At 44.2% G+C, this 18076-nt stretch overlaps 1 protein-coding gene across 2 annotated transcripts in view; it reads left to right on the forward strand.

Moving 5' to 3' along the window:
• Window positions 1-5720, forward strand: part of jade3 (jade family PHD finger 3) — an 82994-nt gene extending 77274 nt beyond the window's left edge. For both annotated transcript variants that reach the window (XM_070892490.1, XM_070892491.1), the window contains exon 12: window positions 2414-5720. In XM_070892490.1, the coding sequence (XP_070748591.1) occupies window positions 2414-3339 (926 nt within the window). In that variant the 3' untranslated portion in view covers window positions 3340-5720. The remainder of the gene's footprint in view (window positions 1-2413) is intronic.
• Window positions 5721-18076: the final 12356 nt, after the last annotated feature.

The raw sequence follows: 18076 nt of genomic DNA on the forward strand, positions 1-18076 counted from the left end.
CATAAATCCATGCTGACTTGGTCCGATCCTGTCACTGCTTTCCGAATGCGCTGCTATTTCATCCTTAATGATTGATTTCCAGCATTTTCCCCACTACTGATGTCAGGCTAACCGGTCTATAATTATCCGTTTTCTCTCTCCCTCCTATTTTTAAAAAGTGGTGTTACATTAGCTACCCTCCAGTCCATAGGAACTGATCCAGAGTCGATAGACTGTTGGAAAATGATCACCAATGCATCCAGTATTTCTAGGGCCACTTCCTTGAGTACTCTGGGATGCAGACTATCAGGCCCCGGGGATTTATCGGACTTCAATCCCATCAATTTCCCTAACACAATTTCCCGCCTAATAAGGATATCCTTCAGTTCCTCCTTCTCACTAGATCCACTGTCCCCTAGTACCTTCGGAAGATTATTTGTATCTTCCTTCGTGAAGGAATTGGTCTGCCATTTCTTTGTTCCCCATTATAAATTCACCTGAATCCGACTGCAAGGGACCTATGCTTGTCTTTACTAATCTTTTTCTCTTCACATATATTTATAGAAGCTTTTGCAGTCAGTTTTTATATTCCCTGCAAGCTTCCTCTCATACTCTATTTTCCCCCTCCTAATTAAACCCTTAGTCGTCCTCTGTTGAATTTTAAATTTCTCCCAGTCCTCAGGTTTGTTGCTTTTTCTAGCCAATTTATATGCCTCTTCCTTGGCTTTTACACTATCCTTAATTTCCTTTGTTAGCCATGGTTGAACCACCTTCCCAGTTTTATTTTTACGCCAGACAGGGATGAACAATTGCTGAAGTGCATCCATGTGATCTTTAAATGTTTGCCATTGCTTATCCACCGTCAACCCTTTGAGTATCCTTTGCCAGTCTAATCTAGCCAATTCATGCCTCATACCGTCGAAGTTATCTTTCTTTAAGTTCAGGACCCTAGTTTCTGAATTAACTTTGTCACTCTCCATCTTAATAAGGAATTCTACCATATTATGGTCACTTCCCCAAGGGGCCTCGCACAACAAGATTGCTAATTAGTCCTTTCTCATTACACACCACCCAGTCTAGGATGGCCAGCTCCCTGGTTGGTTCCTCGACATATTGGTCGAGAAAACCATCCCTAATACACTCCAGGAAATCCTCCTCCACCGCATTGCTACCAGTTAGGTTAGCCCAATCAATATGTAGATTAAAGTCGCCCATGATTACTGCTGTACCTTTATTGCACATCTCCATTATTTCTTCTTTGATGCTGTCCCCAACCTCTCTACTACTATTTGGTGGCCTGTACACAACTCCCACTAGCGTTTTCTGCCCTTTGGAATTCCGCAGCTCCACCCATAGCGATTCCACATCATCCAGGCTAATGTCCTTCCTTACAATTGCATTGATTTCTTCTTTAACCATCAACGCCACCACGCCTCCTTTTCCTTTCTGTCTATCCTTCCTAAATGTTGAATACCCCTGGATGTTGAGTTCCCAGCCTTGGTCATGGAGCCATGTCTCCGTGATGCCAATCACATTGTATCCGTTAACTGCTATCTGCACAGTTAATTCATCCACCTTATTCCGAATACTCCTCGCATTGAGGCATCGAATTGTGAATCCAGTGATGGCGGAATTGTTGTCATCAGCGATAATACTACAAATGAGAATAAAGCAACTTTTATCCAATGGCTTGGATCTTGATCCTCACAGAAATATAACTGAATAACTTCAGCGTCAATTTGAATAAATTTAGACAACGTGTCAGTTAACCGTACCCTAACTATGGAAAGGTTGCTACCTTTTATTTTTTTTTTAGGGTGCAAGTCTTTTTCTCTCTCTCCTTCCCCTACCCCTCTCCCACACCATCTGTAGCCCAGCAAGCAAATTACTTTCTCGCAGATCTTCAGTGTTACTTTGATCCACTAGGAGACCAGGTATGACTCCATCTCCTCCCCACCCCCATTTTGTACTTCCCTCACAACAGTATGACAAGTTGTATGGGGATGCAGGCAATGTTCCCCTAATTTTTTGGGGGGGAGGGCCTCATTAACGGGCTGCGCAGCCCATTTAAAGTTTTGCGCATGCGCAAATTTCACATTTGGAAAGTTGCGCAGGACCGGCAGATGGAGAGCGTTGGTTGCAGTTATGATATGGTGCACTGTAGATTGGAAGCCAGTATTCAGCATTTATATATATATATATATTCTTTTAACATCATTCTTTGAAGTCTTTTAACGTATAGTGCTTCTTGCCTTTTGGTTTTGGAATGATTGGAGATGGGTTAGAGTTCGATTAGTTCCAAATTTCTGCTAGCCATAGATCGCTGATGTACATACCTCTTTTAATATCTTGAGATATTTTGTTTTCGCTTTTTGGGGGTGTGGGTTTGCAAAACTAGCTTCGCGATTCAAAATGTTTTTTTTCGTATTTTAAGGGCTACCCTTATCATTCCCACGGGAAGGTTTGATGTTCCAGGACCCTCCACGGATCACAATAAAGCTGAAAACAACTACAAAACCCTCACACAATGTCAACAGTAATTCCGACACTGCTGCCAACGGCCCACTTTCCCTCACCATGGATGGTAGCTTGTACAGCAAGAACAATCGGTCAACGCCACAAGGCTCCAGAACTAGTGAAAAGAAGTTGCAGTCTCATCACTGGCTCAGACACGAGGACCGAAGCAATGGACTGTTGCTGACTGGCCACCACAGGCAGGATGTTCAGGCAGGTAGTTCACTGCTACCCGCTGAATGTCATGTGGAGCAGGCATCCGGCAAGCCGTCGGCGCTCCATCTGTCGCTACGTGGACAATCGGCTAATGCCAACGGAAAGACCCGAGACAACAATAATCCAGGGTTACTTAAATCAAATGGCCTAACGGGCAGGTCAGGCATTGTAATTCAGAGAGACTGTTCCAGTCAGACCACCTATGACAAAGTGACGACGCTTACAAACCATTTTGCCAACCAGGGCACTTTCAGAAAATCAAAGCTGGGAGAATTTGGCCAGCCTTGCAAAGACAGGCTGGACAGTTTAGTGAGGACTTCAGAAGACTTCCGAAACTGTGAAAGGCCTTTACGAAGGGGATCAGCCAAGGATCGCTTGTGGAGCAAGCAGCTTTCCGAGCACCAAGCGACGGCAGCGTACCAGGATAACGACGGGTACTGTCCCGATGTTGAGTTGAGCGACTCTGAGACCGAGACTGACATTAGACAAGAGAGGAGCAGGCTACGGAAAAGAAACTCTGATGAAGAAAACCCTGGCCAAGACTATGGGAGAGATTCTCGGTCACAGCAACACAAGGACAGCAGAACTAGGTTAAACATGCTTTGCCACATCAGTTCAGTACCGAGGTGATCAATACTTGAATGAGCGAGGACATTGTGCTATATGTAATTGAGCCAATATTAGTCCATTTTTTAATAGCTCTGTATGGGTAGCAATTTTTGAACTTGTTGTAGATTGCACTCCAGAATGACCTGCTCCCTGAACAGAGTGTGTTTCTATCAAGATTTTTAAAGATGCAAGTTTTACTTTAAAATTGAATGCCTTATAGTGGTCTGGGGTGTTCTAACAACTGAACTATTAAGGAACCTTTTAATTATTTTTCCTGGTGACTGGCGGTTTCATTATTTGCAGCATGTTTTCAGACACAACCAGCTGTATTAAAAGTTTTTGATAATCTTGTGTGAAGAAAACACGATCCAGCTACTAATTGCCTCCAAGAAGTGTGAAGGTTTTCCCAAACTGAAAGCACTTGGCTCAGTGTCTTGCAATTGCAAATCGTGTCGAAAATATATGTATGTCCTGAAAAATTCTGCATTGCCAGCCAGTCTTTTTTTTAATTATTGTGCTGTATAAAATATCTTGTTTTTTGCCTTCTAGACCAACCTTTATCTTTATTTGAGTCACAAACTTCTCATTCTACATCTTAAACCTCTTCTGTTGATGAGGTACACTGCGATTTTTTTTTTTTTTCCCCCCCCATCCCACCCACCACCTCCCCCCTCGAGAGGCTCTGGCCAACTCCGCAGTGGCCTCCGCTTTTCTTTGCCAGTTATAACTAATTACAAATTTCAACTTCACTAATGTAAAGCAACACCTCGTGTTCTAGTTAAAATGTCCTGAAGTAGTTAGGTTCTCGCGTAGCTTGATGGTTTCAGACTAATAAGAGTTGCAGTGAACTGCTGCCTTGTCCTGTGGGGGAAGGATTATCAGAAAGTGGGAGGGAGGATGTGAAAGCATCATTCATTTTGCTAAGGAGAGGAAGCACTTAAATAATTTTTTTAAACACAGAAAAAGGTTTAGGGTGTCCTTGTGTTGGGAAGGATTATGACAATACATTAATGCCACTTCTGTCCCAATACCCAAATGGTTAAAACATATAATTCCTGTTGTCACTTTTCTTGAGTTAACTACATGGAATATTACCTCAAATTTTCAGCTTTCTATGCTGATGTATCTATTTTTTTTTTCACTGTCCACTCTGGTAGTCTTTAATCTTGTGTTTTGTTAGGAGTGTGCACAGCTTTTTTGTGTAATGTTCGTGTACTTTATATTTCTGGTCCCCCCCCCCCCCCCAACATTGCATCAAAGAATATATTTTGCCTCAGCCGCTCCTTTAAAAGTAAACGGAGAAATCAGATTTGCCATTACTCAGTTCTTCTGCCTTCAGTATTTGTATTGGACGCATACAACCAAAAGTTCAATGTTTACCCAAAAAAAGTACATGTTGGAAGAGCATGATAATAAACCTGCTTAATAGTCATTACCGATGCTAGAAAATGCTAATTTAGTTCTACTAGTTAAGCACTAAACTACAGTGAATTTGCACAAGTTATTATATAATCTAGAAGAGATGAAGCGTACCCCTGCCCTTTTCACCCCCTCCCCCTATTGTCATGTGTAGTGGAATATGTTTTCACTTTGGGAAAGTAAATTCATGCCACAAGCTTCATCCCATGTAATTTATTGTATTTGCAGGCTAAACATTCCCATAGCTGTTTGTCTCTTCCAACTATCTTTTTCTTTTCACAGGTGTACGAAACATTGCAAGGGGGAACCGGGTTGTTAACATCCCTCCCCGGATGTCTTTTCCCCCACCTATAAACTTGAGATTTCTGGCAACCCCTTCTCCCCCAATTCTTTTTCTTGCTCCGTACACCATTCTATTCGTTCTATGTTTAATGTTCTGTGAGTATTTCTTTTTGAAAAAGGTTTCATAGTTGTACTTAATTATGCACATTTCATGGGACAAAAGAAACAGCAGTTCCCTTTATAAATAGCGGGTTTTAGGTGCTCTGTGCAGCAGAAGCAGTTGTGTAACTTTTGCTCCCTCTGCCTCTGGTGAATAATATGCATGAAACGTTTTGTGGTGCTGCCATAATAAATTCTGCTGCAAGTTATCACCATAAAGCTCTTGGTGCTATTTCTTGCCTTCAGTTGAGGCAATTTTTTTTTTCTTTATTTTTGAAGAGAGTTTGACATCCTTCTCTAGAAATGAAGGAGTGCATAAAATGTTACTGCTGTGTTTAAAAACACGAATCATTCTAAGTAATGGGAGAAAGGAAAGAAAACGGGCTGTCCTTGAGACGTGTATAATAGTTCATGTGTTCAGATTCACTGATAATTGTCTTTAAAGTATGAATCTTATTTGTTACCTGAATTTTGTGTTTATGTATTTCAATTGTTTTATATATTGATATTTCTGGAGTTTTGTCACTGACATTTTTTCCGGAGCATCCTCTTTTACAGGTAGTTTTCTGATTAAAAAAACAAACAAAAGAATACATAAAATGCTCTGTGTAGTATTTCTTTGCGTATTCTAGAGACATTCGCACTAAATGTGCATTTATATATCCTTGAACACAAGTCCTAAACCAAAAGTGTGGTTGAAATGAGATCTGGTTCACACATTGTGCCCAGTTTACGCCTGTACAATGAGTGCCAATTTCAGGAGTAGCTTTCTACGGCCGATCAGCGCCAGGGTTATGGCGCCATCATACTGGTACAGGTGGCTGCTCTGGCGCTCGCATGAAACGGGTGTTGAGGCCCCCTTGCGTAGGCTGCACATTTACACAACGCATGTTTTGGGAATCTGGCGCTAAATTGGTTGGTGACAAGCGGAGCATGCTTCGTGCCTTTCAGTAATTTTCAGTGGCTGCCACCAAACATGTAAACTTCTTTTTAAATGTGCCTGTGGAGCCGGATTTCTGCTCCAAAGGGGTGTGACTGGCCCGCTACCAGTTGTCCCTGCATCCCTTTCCTGGAACTTGGGGTCGCTGCCAGCAAAGCTGGTTGCCTGAATTTGAAATCCTTACAAAATGCGAGCTGTGTCTAGATATGTAACGAGCGTAGGCAAATTAGGTTTGAGACCCAACTTTGGGGAGCCTTGGGCCTTCTGGTTGGTGAACGCTGTCTGCACCCAAAAATGGGCCATAACCAATTCTTACCGATGTGGCTCATCCCCTGTTCTTCCTCATTCTAATTTAAACTCATCCAATGTAATGGCACTGGTCTGATTATCCAATTGGTGTGACTTGGGTAACTCTAGTATTGTATACTAATTGGGTAAGTTTCTCAACCAATTTTGAACAAAAGGATTTCTTGACGGGAATTTATATTTATAGATTCTCCCCTTGGTTGTTCAGCCCCTGAAGCTAGCTAGCTTGTGAATCAATGATTCAGTCAGCCATCATCTGTTTATAATAGATTCTCTGATTTCCCCCAAAAAACACACACCTGTATTCCCCTCTGCCTTGAATATCATGTTTTATCCTACAAATAGAAAGTCGCATTCTCTTTGTGGAAAATCTCTACATGCCCAGCGTTCATTGTAACACACGGATAGTTAATAACTAATCCCATGATGGTCTTCCAGCTAAAATGTTGTTCGTTTTCTCTACTGGCGTAACATTTTTTTGAACAGATATTCTTGATTAATTTCAAAGTATTTATTTGCCTATATTTTATCTATACTTTTTGTTGGTGTGCTATCTGCAGCACTGAGAAGCTCGAGTCAATAACTATTTTCTTTGTTCTGTAATGGTTGTGAACTCTCTCCTGTTTTACCCATTCTATGTCAGTGGGTAGCACACTTGTCCCTGAGTCAGAAGGTTGTGGGTTCAAGTCCCACTCCAGGAACTTGAGCACTAGGCTGACGCTCCAGTGCAGTGCTGAGGGAGTGCTGCACTGTCGGATGTGCCGCCTTTCAGATGAGACGTTAAACAGAGGCCCTGTCTGCCCCCTCGGGTAAAAGATCCCATGGCACTATTGTGAAGAAGAGCAGGGGAGTTATGCCAGGTGTCCTGGCCAGCATTATCCCTCAATCAACATAACAAAAACAGATTATCTGGTCATTATCACATTGCTGTTTGTGGGAGTTTGCTGTGTGCAAGTTGGTTGCCGCGTTTCCCACATTACAACAGTGACTACACTTCATTGGCTGTAAAGCGCTTGTGAGACGTCCGGTAGTTGTGAAAGGCGCTATATAAATGCAAGCCGTTTCTTTCATTCAGCTTAATGGGCTGGTAATGGCCTGTGTTGGAGTGAACAAGTGATGAAGCTAATTGAAAAAAGCTTTAAGAAGCAGCCCATGATGGGACTTGGAAAGCTTACTGATTGGGCTGACAAAGTGGCAGGTAACACTTTCACCACGTAACTGCCAGGCAATGACCACCGACAACAAGAAATGTTCAAAACTCATCTCGCTGAGTCCCCCGCCATCAGCATTCAAAGAGCTGTCACTGGCCTGAAGCTGGTCACTATCCAGGACACCGAGGCAGTCAGGACCCGCTGGAAGGAGCACTTTTCGAAGATCTCTTTAACCGAGATTCTGCCTTTGACTCGAGTGTCCTCGACTCCATCCCGCAGCATGCTACCCGCCACCATCTCAGCAAAACCCGAGCCCTGCACGAGATAGAAAAGGCCATCCACCAGCTTAAGAACAAGGCAAAGGGAGTGGATGAAAATCCACTGAGGCACTAAAGTATGGCGGAGGGACACTATTGGCGCGAATGCACAACCTCGTCTATCTCCTCCAGAAAGAGGAGAGCACGCTGGGAGATTGGAGATGCAGTAATCGTAAAGGGGACAAGTCTGACTGCGGCAGCTACAGAGAAATCTCCCTGTTAGCAGCTACTGGGCAAGTTGTCGCTAGAATCCTCCTCAACCACCACCTCCCCATGGCTGAGGAGCTCCTCCCAGAGTCGCAGTGCGGATTTCGTCTTCGACGGGGTACAACGGACGTGATTTTTACAGCGAGACAGCTGCAAGACCAATGCAGGGAACGGCACCAACTCTTGTACATGGCCGCCTTTGACCTTACAAAGGCCTTGGACACTGTCAACCGCGAGCGGCTATGGAGTGTTCTCCGTTTTGGGTGCTCGCAAAAGTTCGTCACCATTCTCTGCCTGCTCCACGACGATATGCAAGCCGTGATCCTGACCAATGGATCCGTTACAGATCCAATCCATGTCCGGACCGGGGTCAAGCAGGGTTGTGTCATCGCATCAACCCTCTTCTCAATCTTCCTCGTTGCAATGCTTCACCTCACACTCAACAAGCTCCCCACTGGAGTGGAACTAAACTACAGAACCAGTGGGAACCTGTTCAACCTTCGTCGCCTCCAGGCCAGATCCAAGGCCGTCCCAACCTCTGTCGTCGAACTGCAGTATGTGGACGACGCATGCGTCTGCGCACATTGAGTCTGAATTCCAAGTCATAGTCACTGAGGCGTATGAAAGCATAGGCCTTGCATGAAACATCCGTAAGACAAAGGTCCTCCACCAGCCTGTCCTCGCCGCACAGCACTGCCCCCCCCAGTCATCAAGATCCACTGCGCGACCCAGGACAACGTGGACCACTTTCCATGCCTCGGGAGCCTGTTATCAACAAGGACAGACATTGATGACAAGATTCAACACCGCCTCCAGTGCAGCCTTCGGCCGCCTGAGGAAAAGAGTGTTCGAAGATCAGGCCCTCAAATCTGCCACCAAGCTCATGGTCTACAGAGCTGATACCCACCCTCCTGTATGGCTCAGACGTGGACCATATACAATAGACACCTCAAATCGCTGGAGAAAGACCACCAGCGATGTCTCTGCAAGATCCTGCAAATCCCCTGGGAGGACAGATGCTCCAATGTTGGCGTCCTCAACCAGGCCAACATCCCTAGCATTGAAGCGCTGACCACACTTGACCAGCTCCGCTGGGCAGGCCACATTGTTCGCATGCCTGACACTACTCCCAAAGCAAGCGCTCTAGTCTGAACTCGTACACGGCAAGCGAGCCCAAGGTGGGCAGAGGAAACGTTTCAAGGATACGCTCAAAGCCTCCTTGATAAAATGCAACATCCCCATCGACACCTGGGAGTCCCTGGCCAAAGACCGCCCTAAATGGAGGAAGTGCATCCGGGAGGGCGCTGAGCACCTCAAGTCTCATCGTCGAGAGCATGCAGAAACCAGGCGCAGGCAACGGAAGGAGCGTGTGGCAAACTAGTCCCACATACCCTTTCCTTCGACTGTCTGTCCCACCTGTGACCGAGACTGTAATTCCCATATTGGACTGTTCAGTCACCTAAGAACTCACTTTGAGTGGAAGCAAGTGTTCCTCGATTTCGAGGGACTGCCTATGATGATGACTGGCCTGAAGCTTAATTGGATCAGGCATATCAACGCCCTGGTTACAACAGAAATTCAAATCATTGAGGGAAATTTTTAGTCAAATAATTTTTGGTGAGGTTTCCATCTAGATCAACCCTATTCAAGAAGATATCGGGTGATTGACCCGCTTTGCCCAAAGATTTGGAGTAGGTTCGGAAAGCAGCCCTGCAACTCGCCCATATTGAAATAATTTTAATTTTTCTTAATGGTGCCTGGGTAAGATGTGTTGTGTTTGGAAGTGCAAAGCACTCTATTCCCCTTGGTCTTTAATCATTTTAGTTTGGTCTAAAACTTTATTAATTTGGGTTGCATGAACTGTGAACTTCTGCACCAGCAACTGAGGCTTACACTCATCTCAGGTAGTAGGGGAGGTTTTTGTCTGCACTTGTGCCTTCAGGAGCTTTTAAAAAAAATTTGTTCATGAGATGTGGCGTCACTGGCAAGGCCAGTATTTATTGCCCATCCCAAATTGCCCTCCTAGGTGGTAAGCTGCCACCTTGAACCGCTGCAGTACGTGTGGTGAAGGTACTCCCACAGTGCTGACTTTGTCGTTGTGGTTTGGGACAACTGAGTGACTTGCTAGGCCATTTCAGAGGGCAGTTCAGAGTCAACCACATTGCTATGGGCCTGGAGTCATATATAGACCAGACCGGGTAAGGACGGCAGATTTTCTTCCCTAAAGGACATTAGTGAACCAGTTGGGTTTTTCCTGACAATCTGGTGGTTTCATGGTCACCAGTACTGATGCTAGCTTTTTATTTCCAGATTAATTAACTGAATTTAAATTCCCCTGTTGCCGTGGTGGGATTTGAATTCGCTTCTCCAGATGATTACTACAGGCCTCTGGATTACTAGTCCAGGAACATAACCACACTGTTACCGTACCTCTAATCTGCCTATCATCTAATGTGAAGCCTGGCAAGAAGGATTGAGAGAGAATCAGCTTGAAAAATTAAAGAGTTCATAAAATGCAAGATTTAAGCGTTGATATCTGATACTTTCAGGTTGGCAAATACTTTTACATCCCATTAATAGCAATTACAGAGGAAATCGGTGGAGGATTGTACAGAACGAGCTCTAATTGAACTATCCTGATTGTTTTTGCTCTCTTTTGAAGACCTCTGATTAGAATGCAAATCCAATTTTCTTGTGTGCAGTCCCTCCACTGAGCAGATGAGATAACATTGAGACAGTGCCAGAAGAAAGTGCTGATTATTGAAACACACATCAGACTTATCAAAAACAAAATGCTGTTCATTGATTGTTTAAACTTGAGAACGAGAGAGATTTGGAAGTTGACTGTAAGCCCATCCTTGCCTCTGATACCGTGTGAAGTACTCATATAAATGTATTTGTTTCCCAATATAGTCCCATCAGCTCAGCTGTCTTGACCTCTTGCCCTCAATCGGACTCCTCTCCTTCATAAAACACATCACTTGCTACCTTGACCTCAAACTGATCCAGATCCTTGTCACTCAACTAATTGTCCTTAGCCAGTGCTCTCTGACATTAATTGTTTTCTTTCCTCCAAGACTGCCCTTGTCTTCAAAACTTCTCTTTTCACCCTCTTCCCTAGCCTTGACTTCTGTTCTGCTCAGCTACACCCTATTTCCAACCTCATTTCTTCAAACGGTCCTTGCATGCCAACCCAACTCACCGTCTAAAAATAAAGACTTGTATTTATATAGCGCCTTTTATGACCTCAGGATGTTGAAAGCACTTTACAGCCAGTGAAGTACTTTTTAAAAGTGTAGTTACTGTTGGAATGTAGAAACTGAGGTAGCTAATTCATGCGCAGCAAACTCCCACAAACAGCAATGTGATGATGACCAGATAATCTGTGTTTTAGTGATATTGGTTGAGGGATAAATAATGGCTATGACACCAGCGATAGCTCCCCTCGTCTTCAAAATAGTGCCATGGGATCCTTTACATCCACCTGAGAGCAGACAGGGTCTCGGTTTAACGTCTCATCCAAAAAACAGCATTTTGACCATACCGCATTCCCTCAGTACTGCACTGCAGTGTCAGCCGAGATTTTTGTGCTCGAGTATCTGAACTGGGATTTGAACCTTCTGACTTCAAGGTGGAGTATTGGCCACTGATCCACAGCTGACATTCCTATCTAACTGCTTCCGGTCTGAATTCCTTCAGTCTGGATTTCACGCTGACCACAACACAAAAACCACCTCAGTCAAGGTTTCCGGCCATACCCAATTATGCTGGTGCATTATCTCTCCTGTTCAACCTCTTCTCAGCCTACCATACAGTTGATCACTCTATCCTTCATTGCCTCTACTTGATACTGCCCTTTCATGGTTCCATTGTTGCCCGTCCCTACATAGTCTGCAAATCACTGTTCTTCTCATCCCTACAAAGTTACCTGCAGAATGCCCAAAGGTTCCATCCTTGGCTCCGTCCTAATCATTATTTATGTTGTCTTGTAATACTATCATAAAGAAGAACAGCTTTCATTTATATAGCTGCTTTCACAACCTCCGGATGTCACAAAACACTTTACAGCCAATGAAGTACCTTTTGAAGTATAGTCACTGTTGAAACGCGGCAGCCAATTTGCGCACAGCTATCTCCCACAAACAGCAATGTGATGATGATCAGATAATCTGTTTTTAGTGAAGTTGGTTGAGGGATAAATATTGGCCAGGGCACTGGGGATAACTCCCCTGCTCTTTTTCAAAATAGCGCCATGGGATTCTTTACACCACCTGAGAGAGCAAACGGGGCCTCAGTTTAATGTCTCATCTGAAATATGACAACTTAAATTTTTGTGCTCAAGCCTCTGGAGTGTCACAACATTCAGAAATGGGGTACTGAAGTTGCATGATCAGCCATGATCACATTGAATGGTGGTGCAGGCTCGAAGGGCCAAATGGCCTCCTCCTGCACCTATTTTCTATGTTTCTGACTCCCGAGGCGAGAGTGCGACCAACTGAGCCACATTATTTCTGTTATTGTAAGCATGAGGTATGATGCAATATGTATGCTGAGGACAGTTCCAGCTTTTCTCTATATTTTGCCTGTGCATGATAGTGCCTAAAATAAAAATGTCACATTTTCCTTAGCTAAAATTCCTCTTTTTTTTTTTTACGAGCTTAAGAATTCACCGAAAGGTTTGGTTGAAGACCCATCTTTGCACATTGCACAGAATGTCGCATAAACAGAGACACGAGCACAGACTGAAACTGGGTGGGGGGTGACATTACTGTGGCAATGCTGACATCTGGAGTCTGGTTCGATTACTACAGCTTTAACTGGATGGTGATGGGCACAATACATTCATTCATTCGTTCGTAATGGGGGACCTTGCTAAAAACCTTTTTATTCACTCTCCTATTTTTCTTTTCAGCTGTATGATTGGAGGATTTTAAGATAAGCTCGAATGGGGTAGTTGGTAAGTGTACTATGTGATAGGAACTGATCTAAACAGGTTCAAAACCTGATCGGAGCTGAGTTATCTGATCACAGTGGGATAGTTAATATTCGCCTCCGTGTCGCTGGATGAAAGAGGAAAAACGAGCCATGGTTCCTGCTCCTGAGCTATGCAGGTACCTGCTCCTACTGAGTGCACCTATATGCATGTTGAATGAGCAAACCCAGTGATCAGAGCAGTGGGTAGCACCCTCGCCTCTGAGTCAGAACGTTGTGGCTTCAAGTCTCACTCCAGAGACTTGAGCAGAAAAATCTGGGCTGACACGCCAGTGCAGTACTGAGGAAGTATTTCGGACGAGGCGTTAAACCGAGGCCCTGTCTTCCAAGCGGATGTAAAAGATCCTATGGCACTATTTTGAAGAAGGGCAGTGAAGTTATCTCCGGTGTCCTGGGCCAATATTTTATCCCTCAATCAACATCACTAAAAAACAGATTATCTGGTTATCACCTTGCTGTTTGTGGGAGCTTGCTGTGCGCAAATTGGCTGCTGGGTTTCCTGCAAAACAATAGTGGCTACAATTCAAAAGTGGTTGTGATGTCCTAAGGTCATGAAAGGCGCTATATAAATGCAATTTTTTTTGTTCTCCTGCTGACGTTGCCCGCCTAGACTCGCATATGGAGAATGAATGGTTGGGTGCAGTATCAACGTTCTGTTGGCTCCTCTGGAACTGCAGCTGACCATTAACAAGCTGAAGCGTGCAGGGGCAAGTCCAACTAATAGCAAGCATGGTTAGATGCCCTGCTGTGGCAAATTCTGGCCCGTTATTTCACTTGGGGAGTTTTTCCTCTTGAAAATGCAGACTTGTGATGGGTTGCACTCTAATACTGCAACTAAGCGCCCATCCTTCATATGTCATCATAGGCAGTGCCCTCGAAATCGAGGAAGACTTGCTTCCATTCTAAAAGTGAGTTCTTGGGTAACTGTACAGTCCAATACGGGAATTACAGTCTCTGTCACAGGTGGGACAGACAGCGGTTGAAGGAAAGGGTGGGTGGGGAGTCTGGTTTGCCGCACGCTCCTTCCACTGCCTGCGCTTGCTTTCTGTATGCTCTCGGTGACGAGACTCGAGGTGCTCAGCGCCCTCCTGGATGCACTTCCTCCGTTTAGGGTGGTCTTTGACCAAGGACTCCCAGGTGCCGGCGGGGATGTTGCATTTTATCGAGGAGGCTTTGAGGGTGTCCTTGAAACGTTTCCTCTAAACCTAAGCAGTGACAGCAGGCTATTTGACCAGTGGGCTTTCCCAACTAAGCGCAATCCTGTTCTCATTCATAGTCATTTCCCCCACTACCCGCTGCCAGTTGGTCCCTCTTCAGTCTAGCTCATGTTCCACACAGGTAGCTGCTGTTTCTCTGTGTTTGCCATTCAGCTTCCTCTGCTCTAAATTGAAATTATGTTTAAATCTTTTAACTCTGTGTACAACATAGGTTAGGTATATATGAATTCAGTTAGCTCTTGTCTAGACATTTTTCATTTTAAAAGCAGTTTTATACCAGGGACCCGAGTACCAAAAAATCTAGGATGACACTCCAGTGCCATGCTGAGGGAGTGTTGCGCTGTCGGAGGTGCCATCTTTTGGATGAGACATTAAACTGAGGCCCCGTCTGCTCTCAAGTGGACGTAAACAATCCCATGGCACTATTTTGAAGAAGAGATGTGGAGTTATCCCTGGTGCCCTGGCCAATATTTATTCCTCAATCAACAAAGCAAAAAACAGATTATCTGATCATTATCACATTGCTGTTTGTGGGAACTTGCTGTGTGCAACTTGGCTGCTGCGTTTCCCACATTACAACAGTGACTGCACTCCAAAAGTATTTTATTGGCTATTAAGCACTTTGAGACGTCCAGTGGTCGTGAAAGGCGCTATATAAATGTAAGTCTTTCATTGGGAGCGCATGTCCCTTTTTATATCACGAACTCCTTCGTGAAATCCGCAATACTTGCGATCAACGTTCCCGTTAAGCTGTGTGGCTGTGCAGCGGTCTGGAGGTCCCATGCAGGCCGATCATTGGCTTTTCACTGTGAGAAACTGCACCTACGCGAAAATTTGTGTGGGTCGCACCGCCAGTTAAAGGGACCGTGCACCAAAAAACAAAGAAAGAAAAAAAAAACTTGCTCTTTCAGGTGGACGTAAAATATTCCATAGCACTATTTCAAAGAGCAGGGGAATTTATCCCTGGTGTCCTGGCCAATATTTATCCCTCAATCAACATAAGAAAAAAAACAGATTTAGCTGGTCATTATCACATTGCTGTTTGTGGGAGCTTGCTGTGCACAAATTGGCTGCCGTGTTTCCCACAGTACAACAGTGACTGCGCTCCTAAAAATGTACTTCATTGGCTGTAAAAGCACTTTGAGACCAGAGTGAGACTTGAACTCACAAACTTCTGACTCCGAGGCAAGAGTGCTACCCACTGAGCCACAGCACACAAGTGATAGAGGGCAAGGCTGAGTATAATCCATAGTAACAGGTTAATGCAATTACTGAACATGTTGGTAGAATATGTGAACAATATTAGGGTAAAAAGACATGCATTTATATAGTGCAACCTTATGTCTCATAAATGTCTTGGACCACTTCACATGCAATATTATGCAGACATTTTGAGCATAGCAAGATCCTGGAACCGGAATGAGCTGAATGACCAGCTGTTTTGGAGGAGTAAACGGGTCCTTTTCAGAATGACAGGCAGTGACTAGTTGGGTACCGCAAGGTTCAGTGCTGGGACCCCAGCTATTTACAATTTACATTAATGATTTAGACGAAGGAATTGAATGTAATATCTCCAAGTTTGCAGATGACACTAAGCTGGGTGGTAGTGTGAGCTGCGAGGAGGATGCTAAGAGGCTGCAGGGTGACTTGGACAGGTTAGGTGAGTGGGCAAATGCATAGCAGATGCAGTATAATGTGGATAAATGTGAGGTTATCCATTTTGGTGGCAAAAACAGGAAGGCAGAATATTATCTGAATGGTGACAGATTAGGAAAAGGGGAGGTGCAACGAGACCTGGGTGTCATGGAAAGTTGGCATGCAGGTGCAGCAGGTGGTGAAGAAGGCAAATGGCATGTTGGCCTTCAGAGCAAGAGGATTTGATATAGGAGCAGGGAGGTCTTACTGCAGTTGTACAGGGCTTCGGCGAGGCCACACCTTGAGTATTGTGTACAGTTTTGGTCTCCTAATTTGAGAAAGGACATTCTTGCTATTGAGGGAGTGCAGTGAAGGTTCACCAGACTGATTCCCGGGATGGCAGGACTGACATATGAAGAAAGACTGGATCGACTAGGCTTATATTCACTGGAATTTAGAAGAATGAGAGGGGATCTCATAGAAACATATAAAATTCTGACAGGATTGGACAGGTTAGATGCAGGAAGAATGTTCCCGATGTTGAGGAAGTCTAGAACCAGGAGTCACAGTCTAAGGATAAGGAGTAAGCCATTTAGGACCGAGATGAGGAGAAACTTCTTCACTCAGAAAATTGTGAACCTGTGGAATTCTCTACCACAGAAAGTTGTTGGGGCCAGTTTGTTAGATATATTCATAAGGGAGTTAGATGTGGCCCTTATGGCTAAAGGGATCAAGGGGTATGGAGAGAAAGAAATGGGGTACTGAAGTTGCATGATCAGATATGATCATATTGAATGGTGGTGCAGGCTCGAAGGACTGAATGGCCTACTCCTACACCTATTTTCTAAGTTTCTATGTATTGATTAAGAAAGGAGTGTTGTGGGACGAGCTCCATGCTTTGAACAGTGTAATTGGAATTTAATATCCGCCTGACTGGAATAGGGTGACTTGGCCTAAGTTTGCCATCTCACCTGAAGGGTGGCACCGCCAACAATGAAGTATCAGCCTTCTGACTGAGGCGAATGTACTACCAACTAAACTAAAGCTGACTAGTCTGAGTCAAGTATACTTTTTCATAAGTTACTAGCAGTTCTCCTGCGGCGTTGCTGACAGTAAATTGGGAGATGTGCTATTTTGTAATGACTGGAGCATTAGTCCACGTAATGGGCAGAGTTTTATGCATGTAATCGAACAATGTAATATTCTGTTGCTAAAGCGGAGCTGTATGTAAATCAGTCTGTCCTGTTAAGGCAGCATGCCTTGCATCTGAGTCAAAAGATTGTGGGTTCAAGTCCCACTCCAGACACGGCTGACATTTCACTGTAATATGGAGGAAATGATGCATTGTCAGAGGTGTTTCTTTTGAGGCATTAAATCCTCAACTGCCTGACTGCCCTCCTCAATGGATGTAAAATATCCCTTTGCATGATTTGAATAAGAGCGAGTACATTCTCCTATTGTCCTGGACAACGTTTATCCTTCAACCAACAGTACTATCTGGTCTAAAAACAAACTGCTAGAAATGCTCAGCAGGTCAGGCAGCATCTGTACAGAGAGAAACAGAAACGGTGACTTTTTATCAGTTCTGACGAAGGGTCATCGACCAGAAACATTAACTCTGTTTCCCTCTCCACAGATGCTGCCTGACCCAGTCCAGCATTTTCTGTTTTTATTTCAGATTCCAGCATCCGCAGTATTTTGCTTTTGTATTAGTACTATCTGGCCATTTGCCTCATTGCTGTATGTGGGACCTTGCTGTGCTGCTACATTGGCTGCCACATTTCCCGATGTCACAACAGTGGTGACACTTCAAAAGTATTTAATTGGCCGTGAATTGCTTTAGAACACCCCGAGGATGTGAAAAGCACCTGCCAGTTCTTTCTTTATATACCAGTGGGATTAACAGTAAAAGATCTATCACTGCTCATGACAGTCACAAAAACATAAGAAGCAGGAGCAGGCCATTCGGCCCCTCGAGCCTGCTCGATTTTATTTCAATAAAATCATGGCTGATCTTCGACCTCAACTCAGATATATCACAGAAGTCAGTTGCACATTAAGTATAGAAGTTTTACGTATCACTTTTATTTTCTCTGCGATGTATTGATGCCAGTAACCTAAATACACGTAGTG

The sequence above is a fragment of the Pristiophorus japonicus genome, chromosome 10 (assembly GCF_044704955.1).
Source record: "Pristiophorus japonicus isolate sPriJap1 chromosome 10, sPriJap1.hap1, whole genome shotgun sequence".
NCBI lineage: Eukaryota > Metazoa > Chordata > Chondrichthyes > Pristiophoridae > Pristiophorus > Pristiophorus japonicus.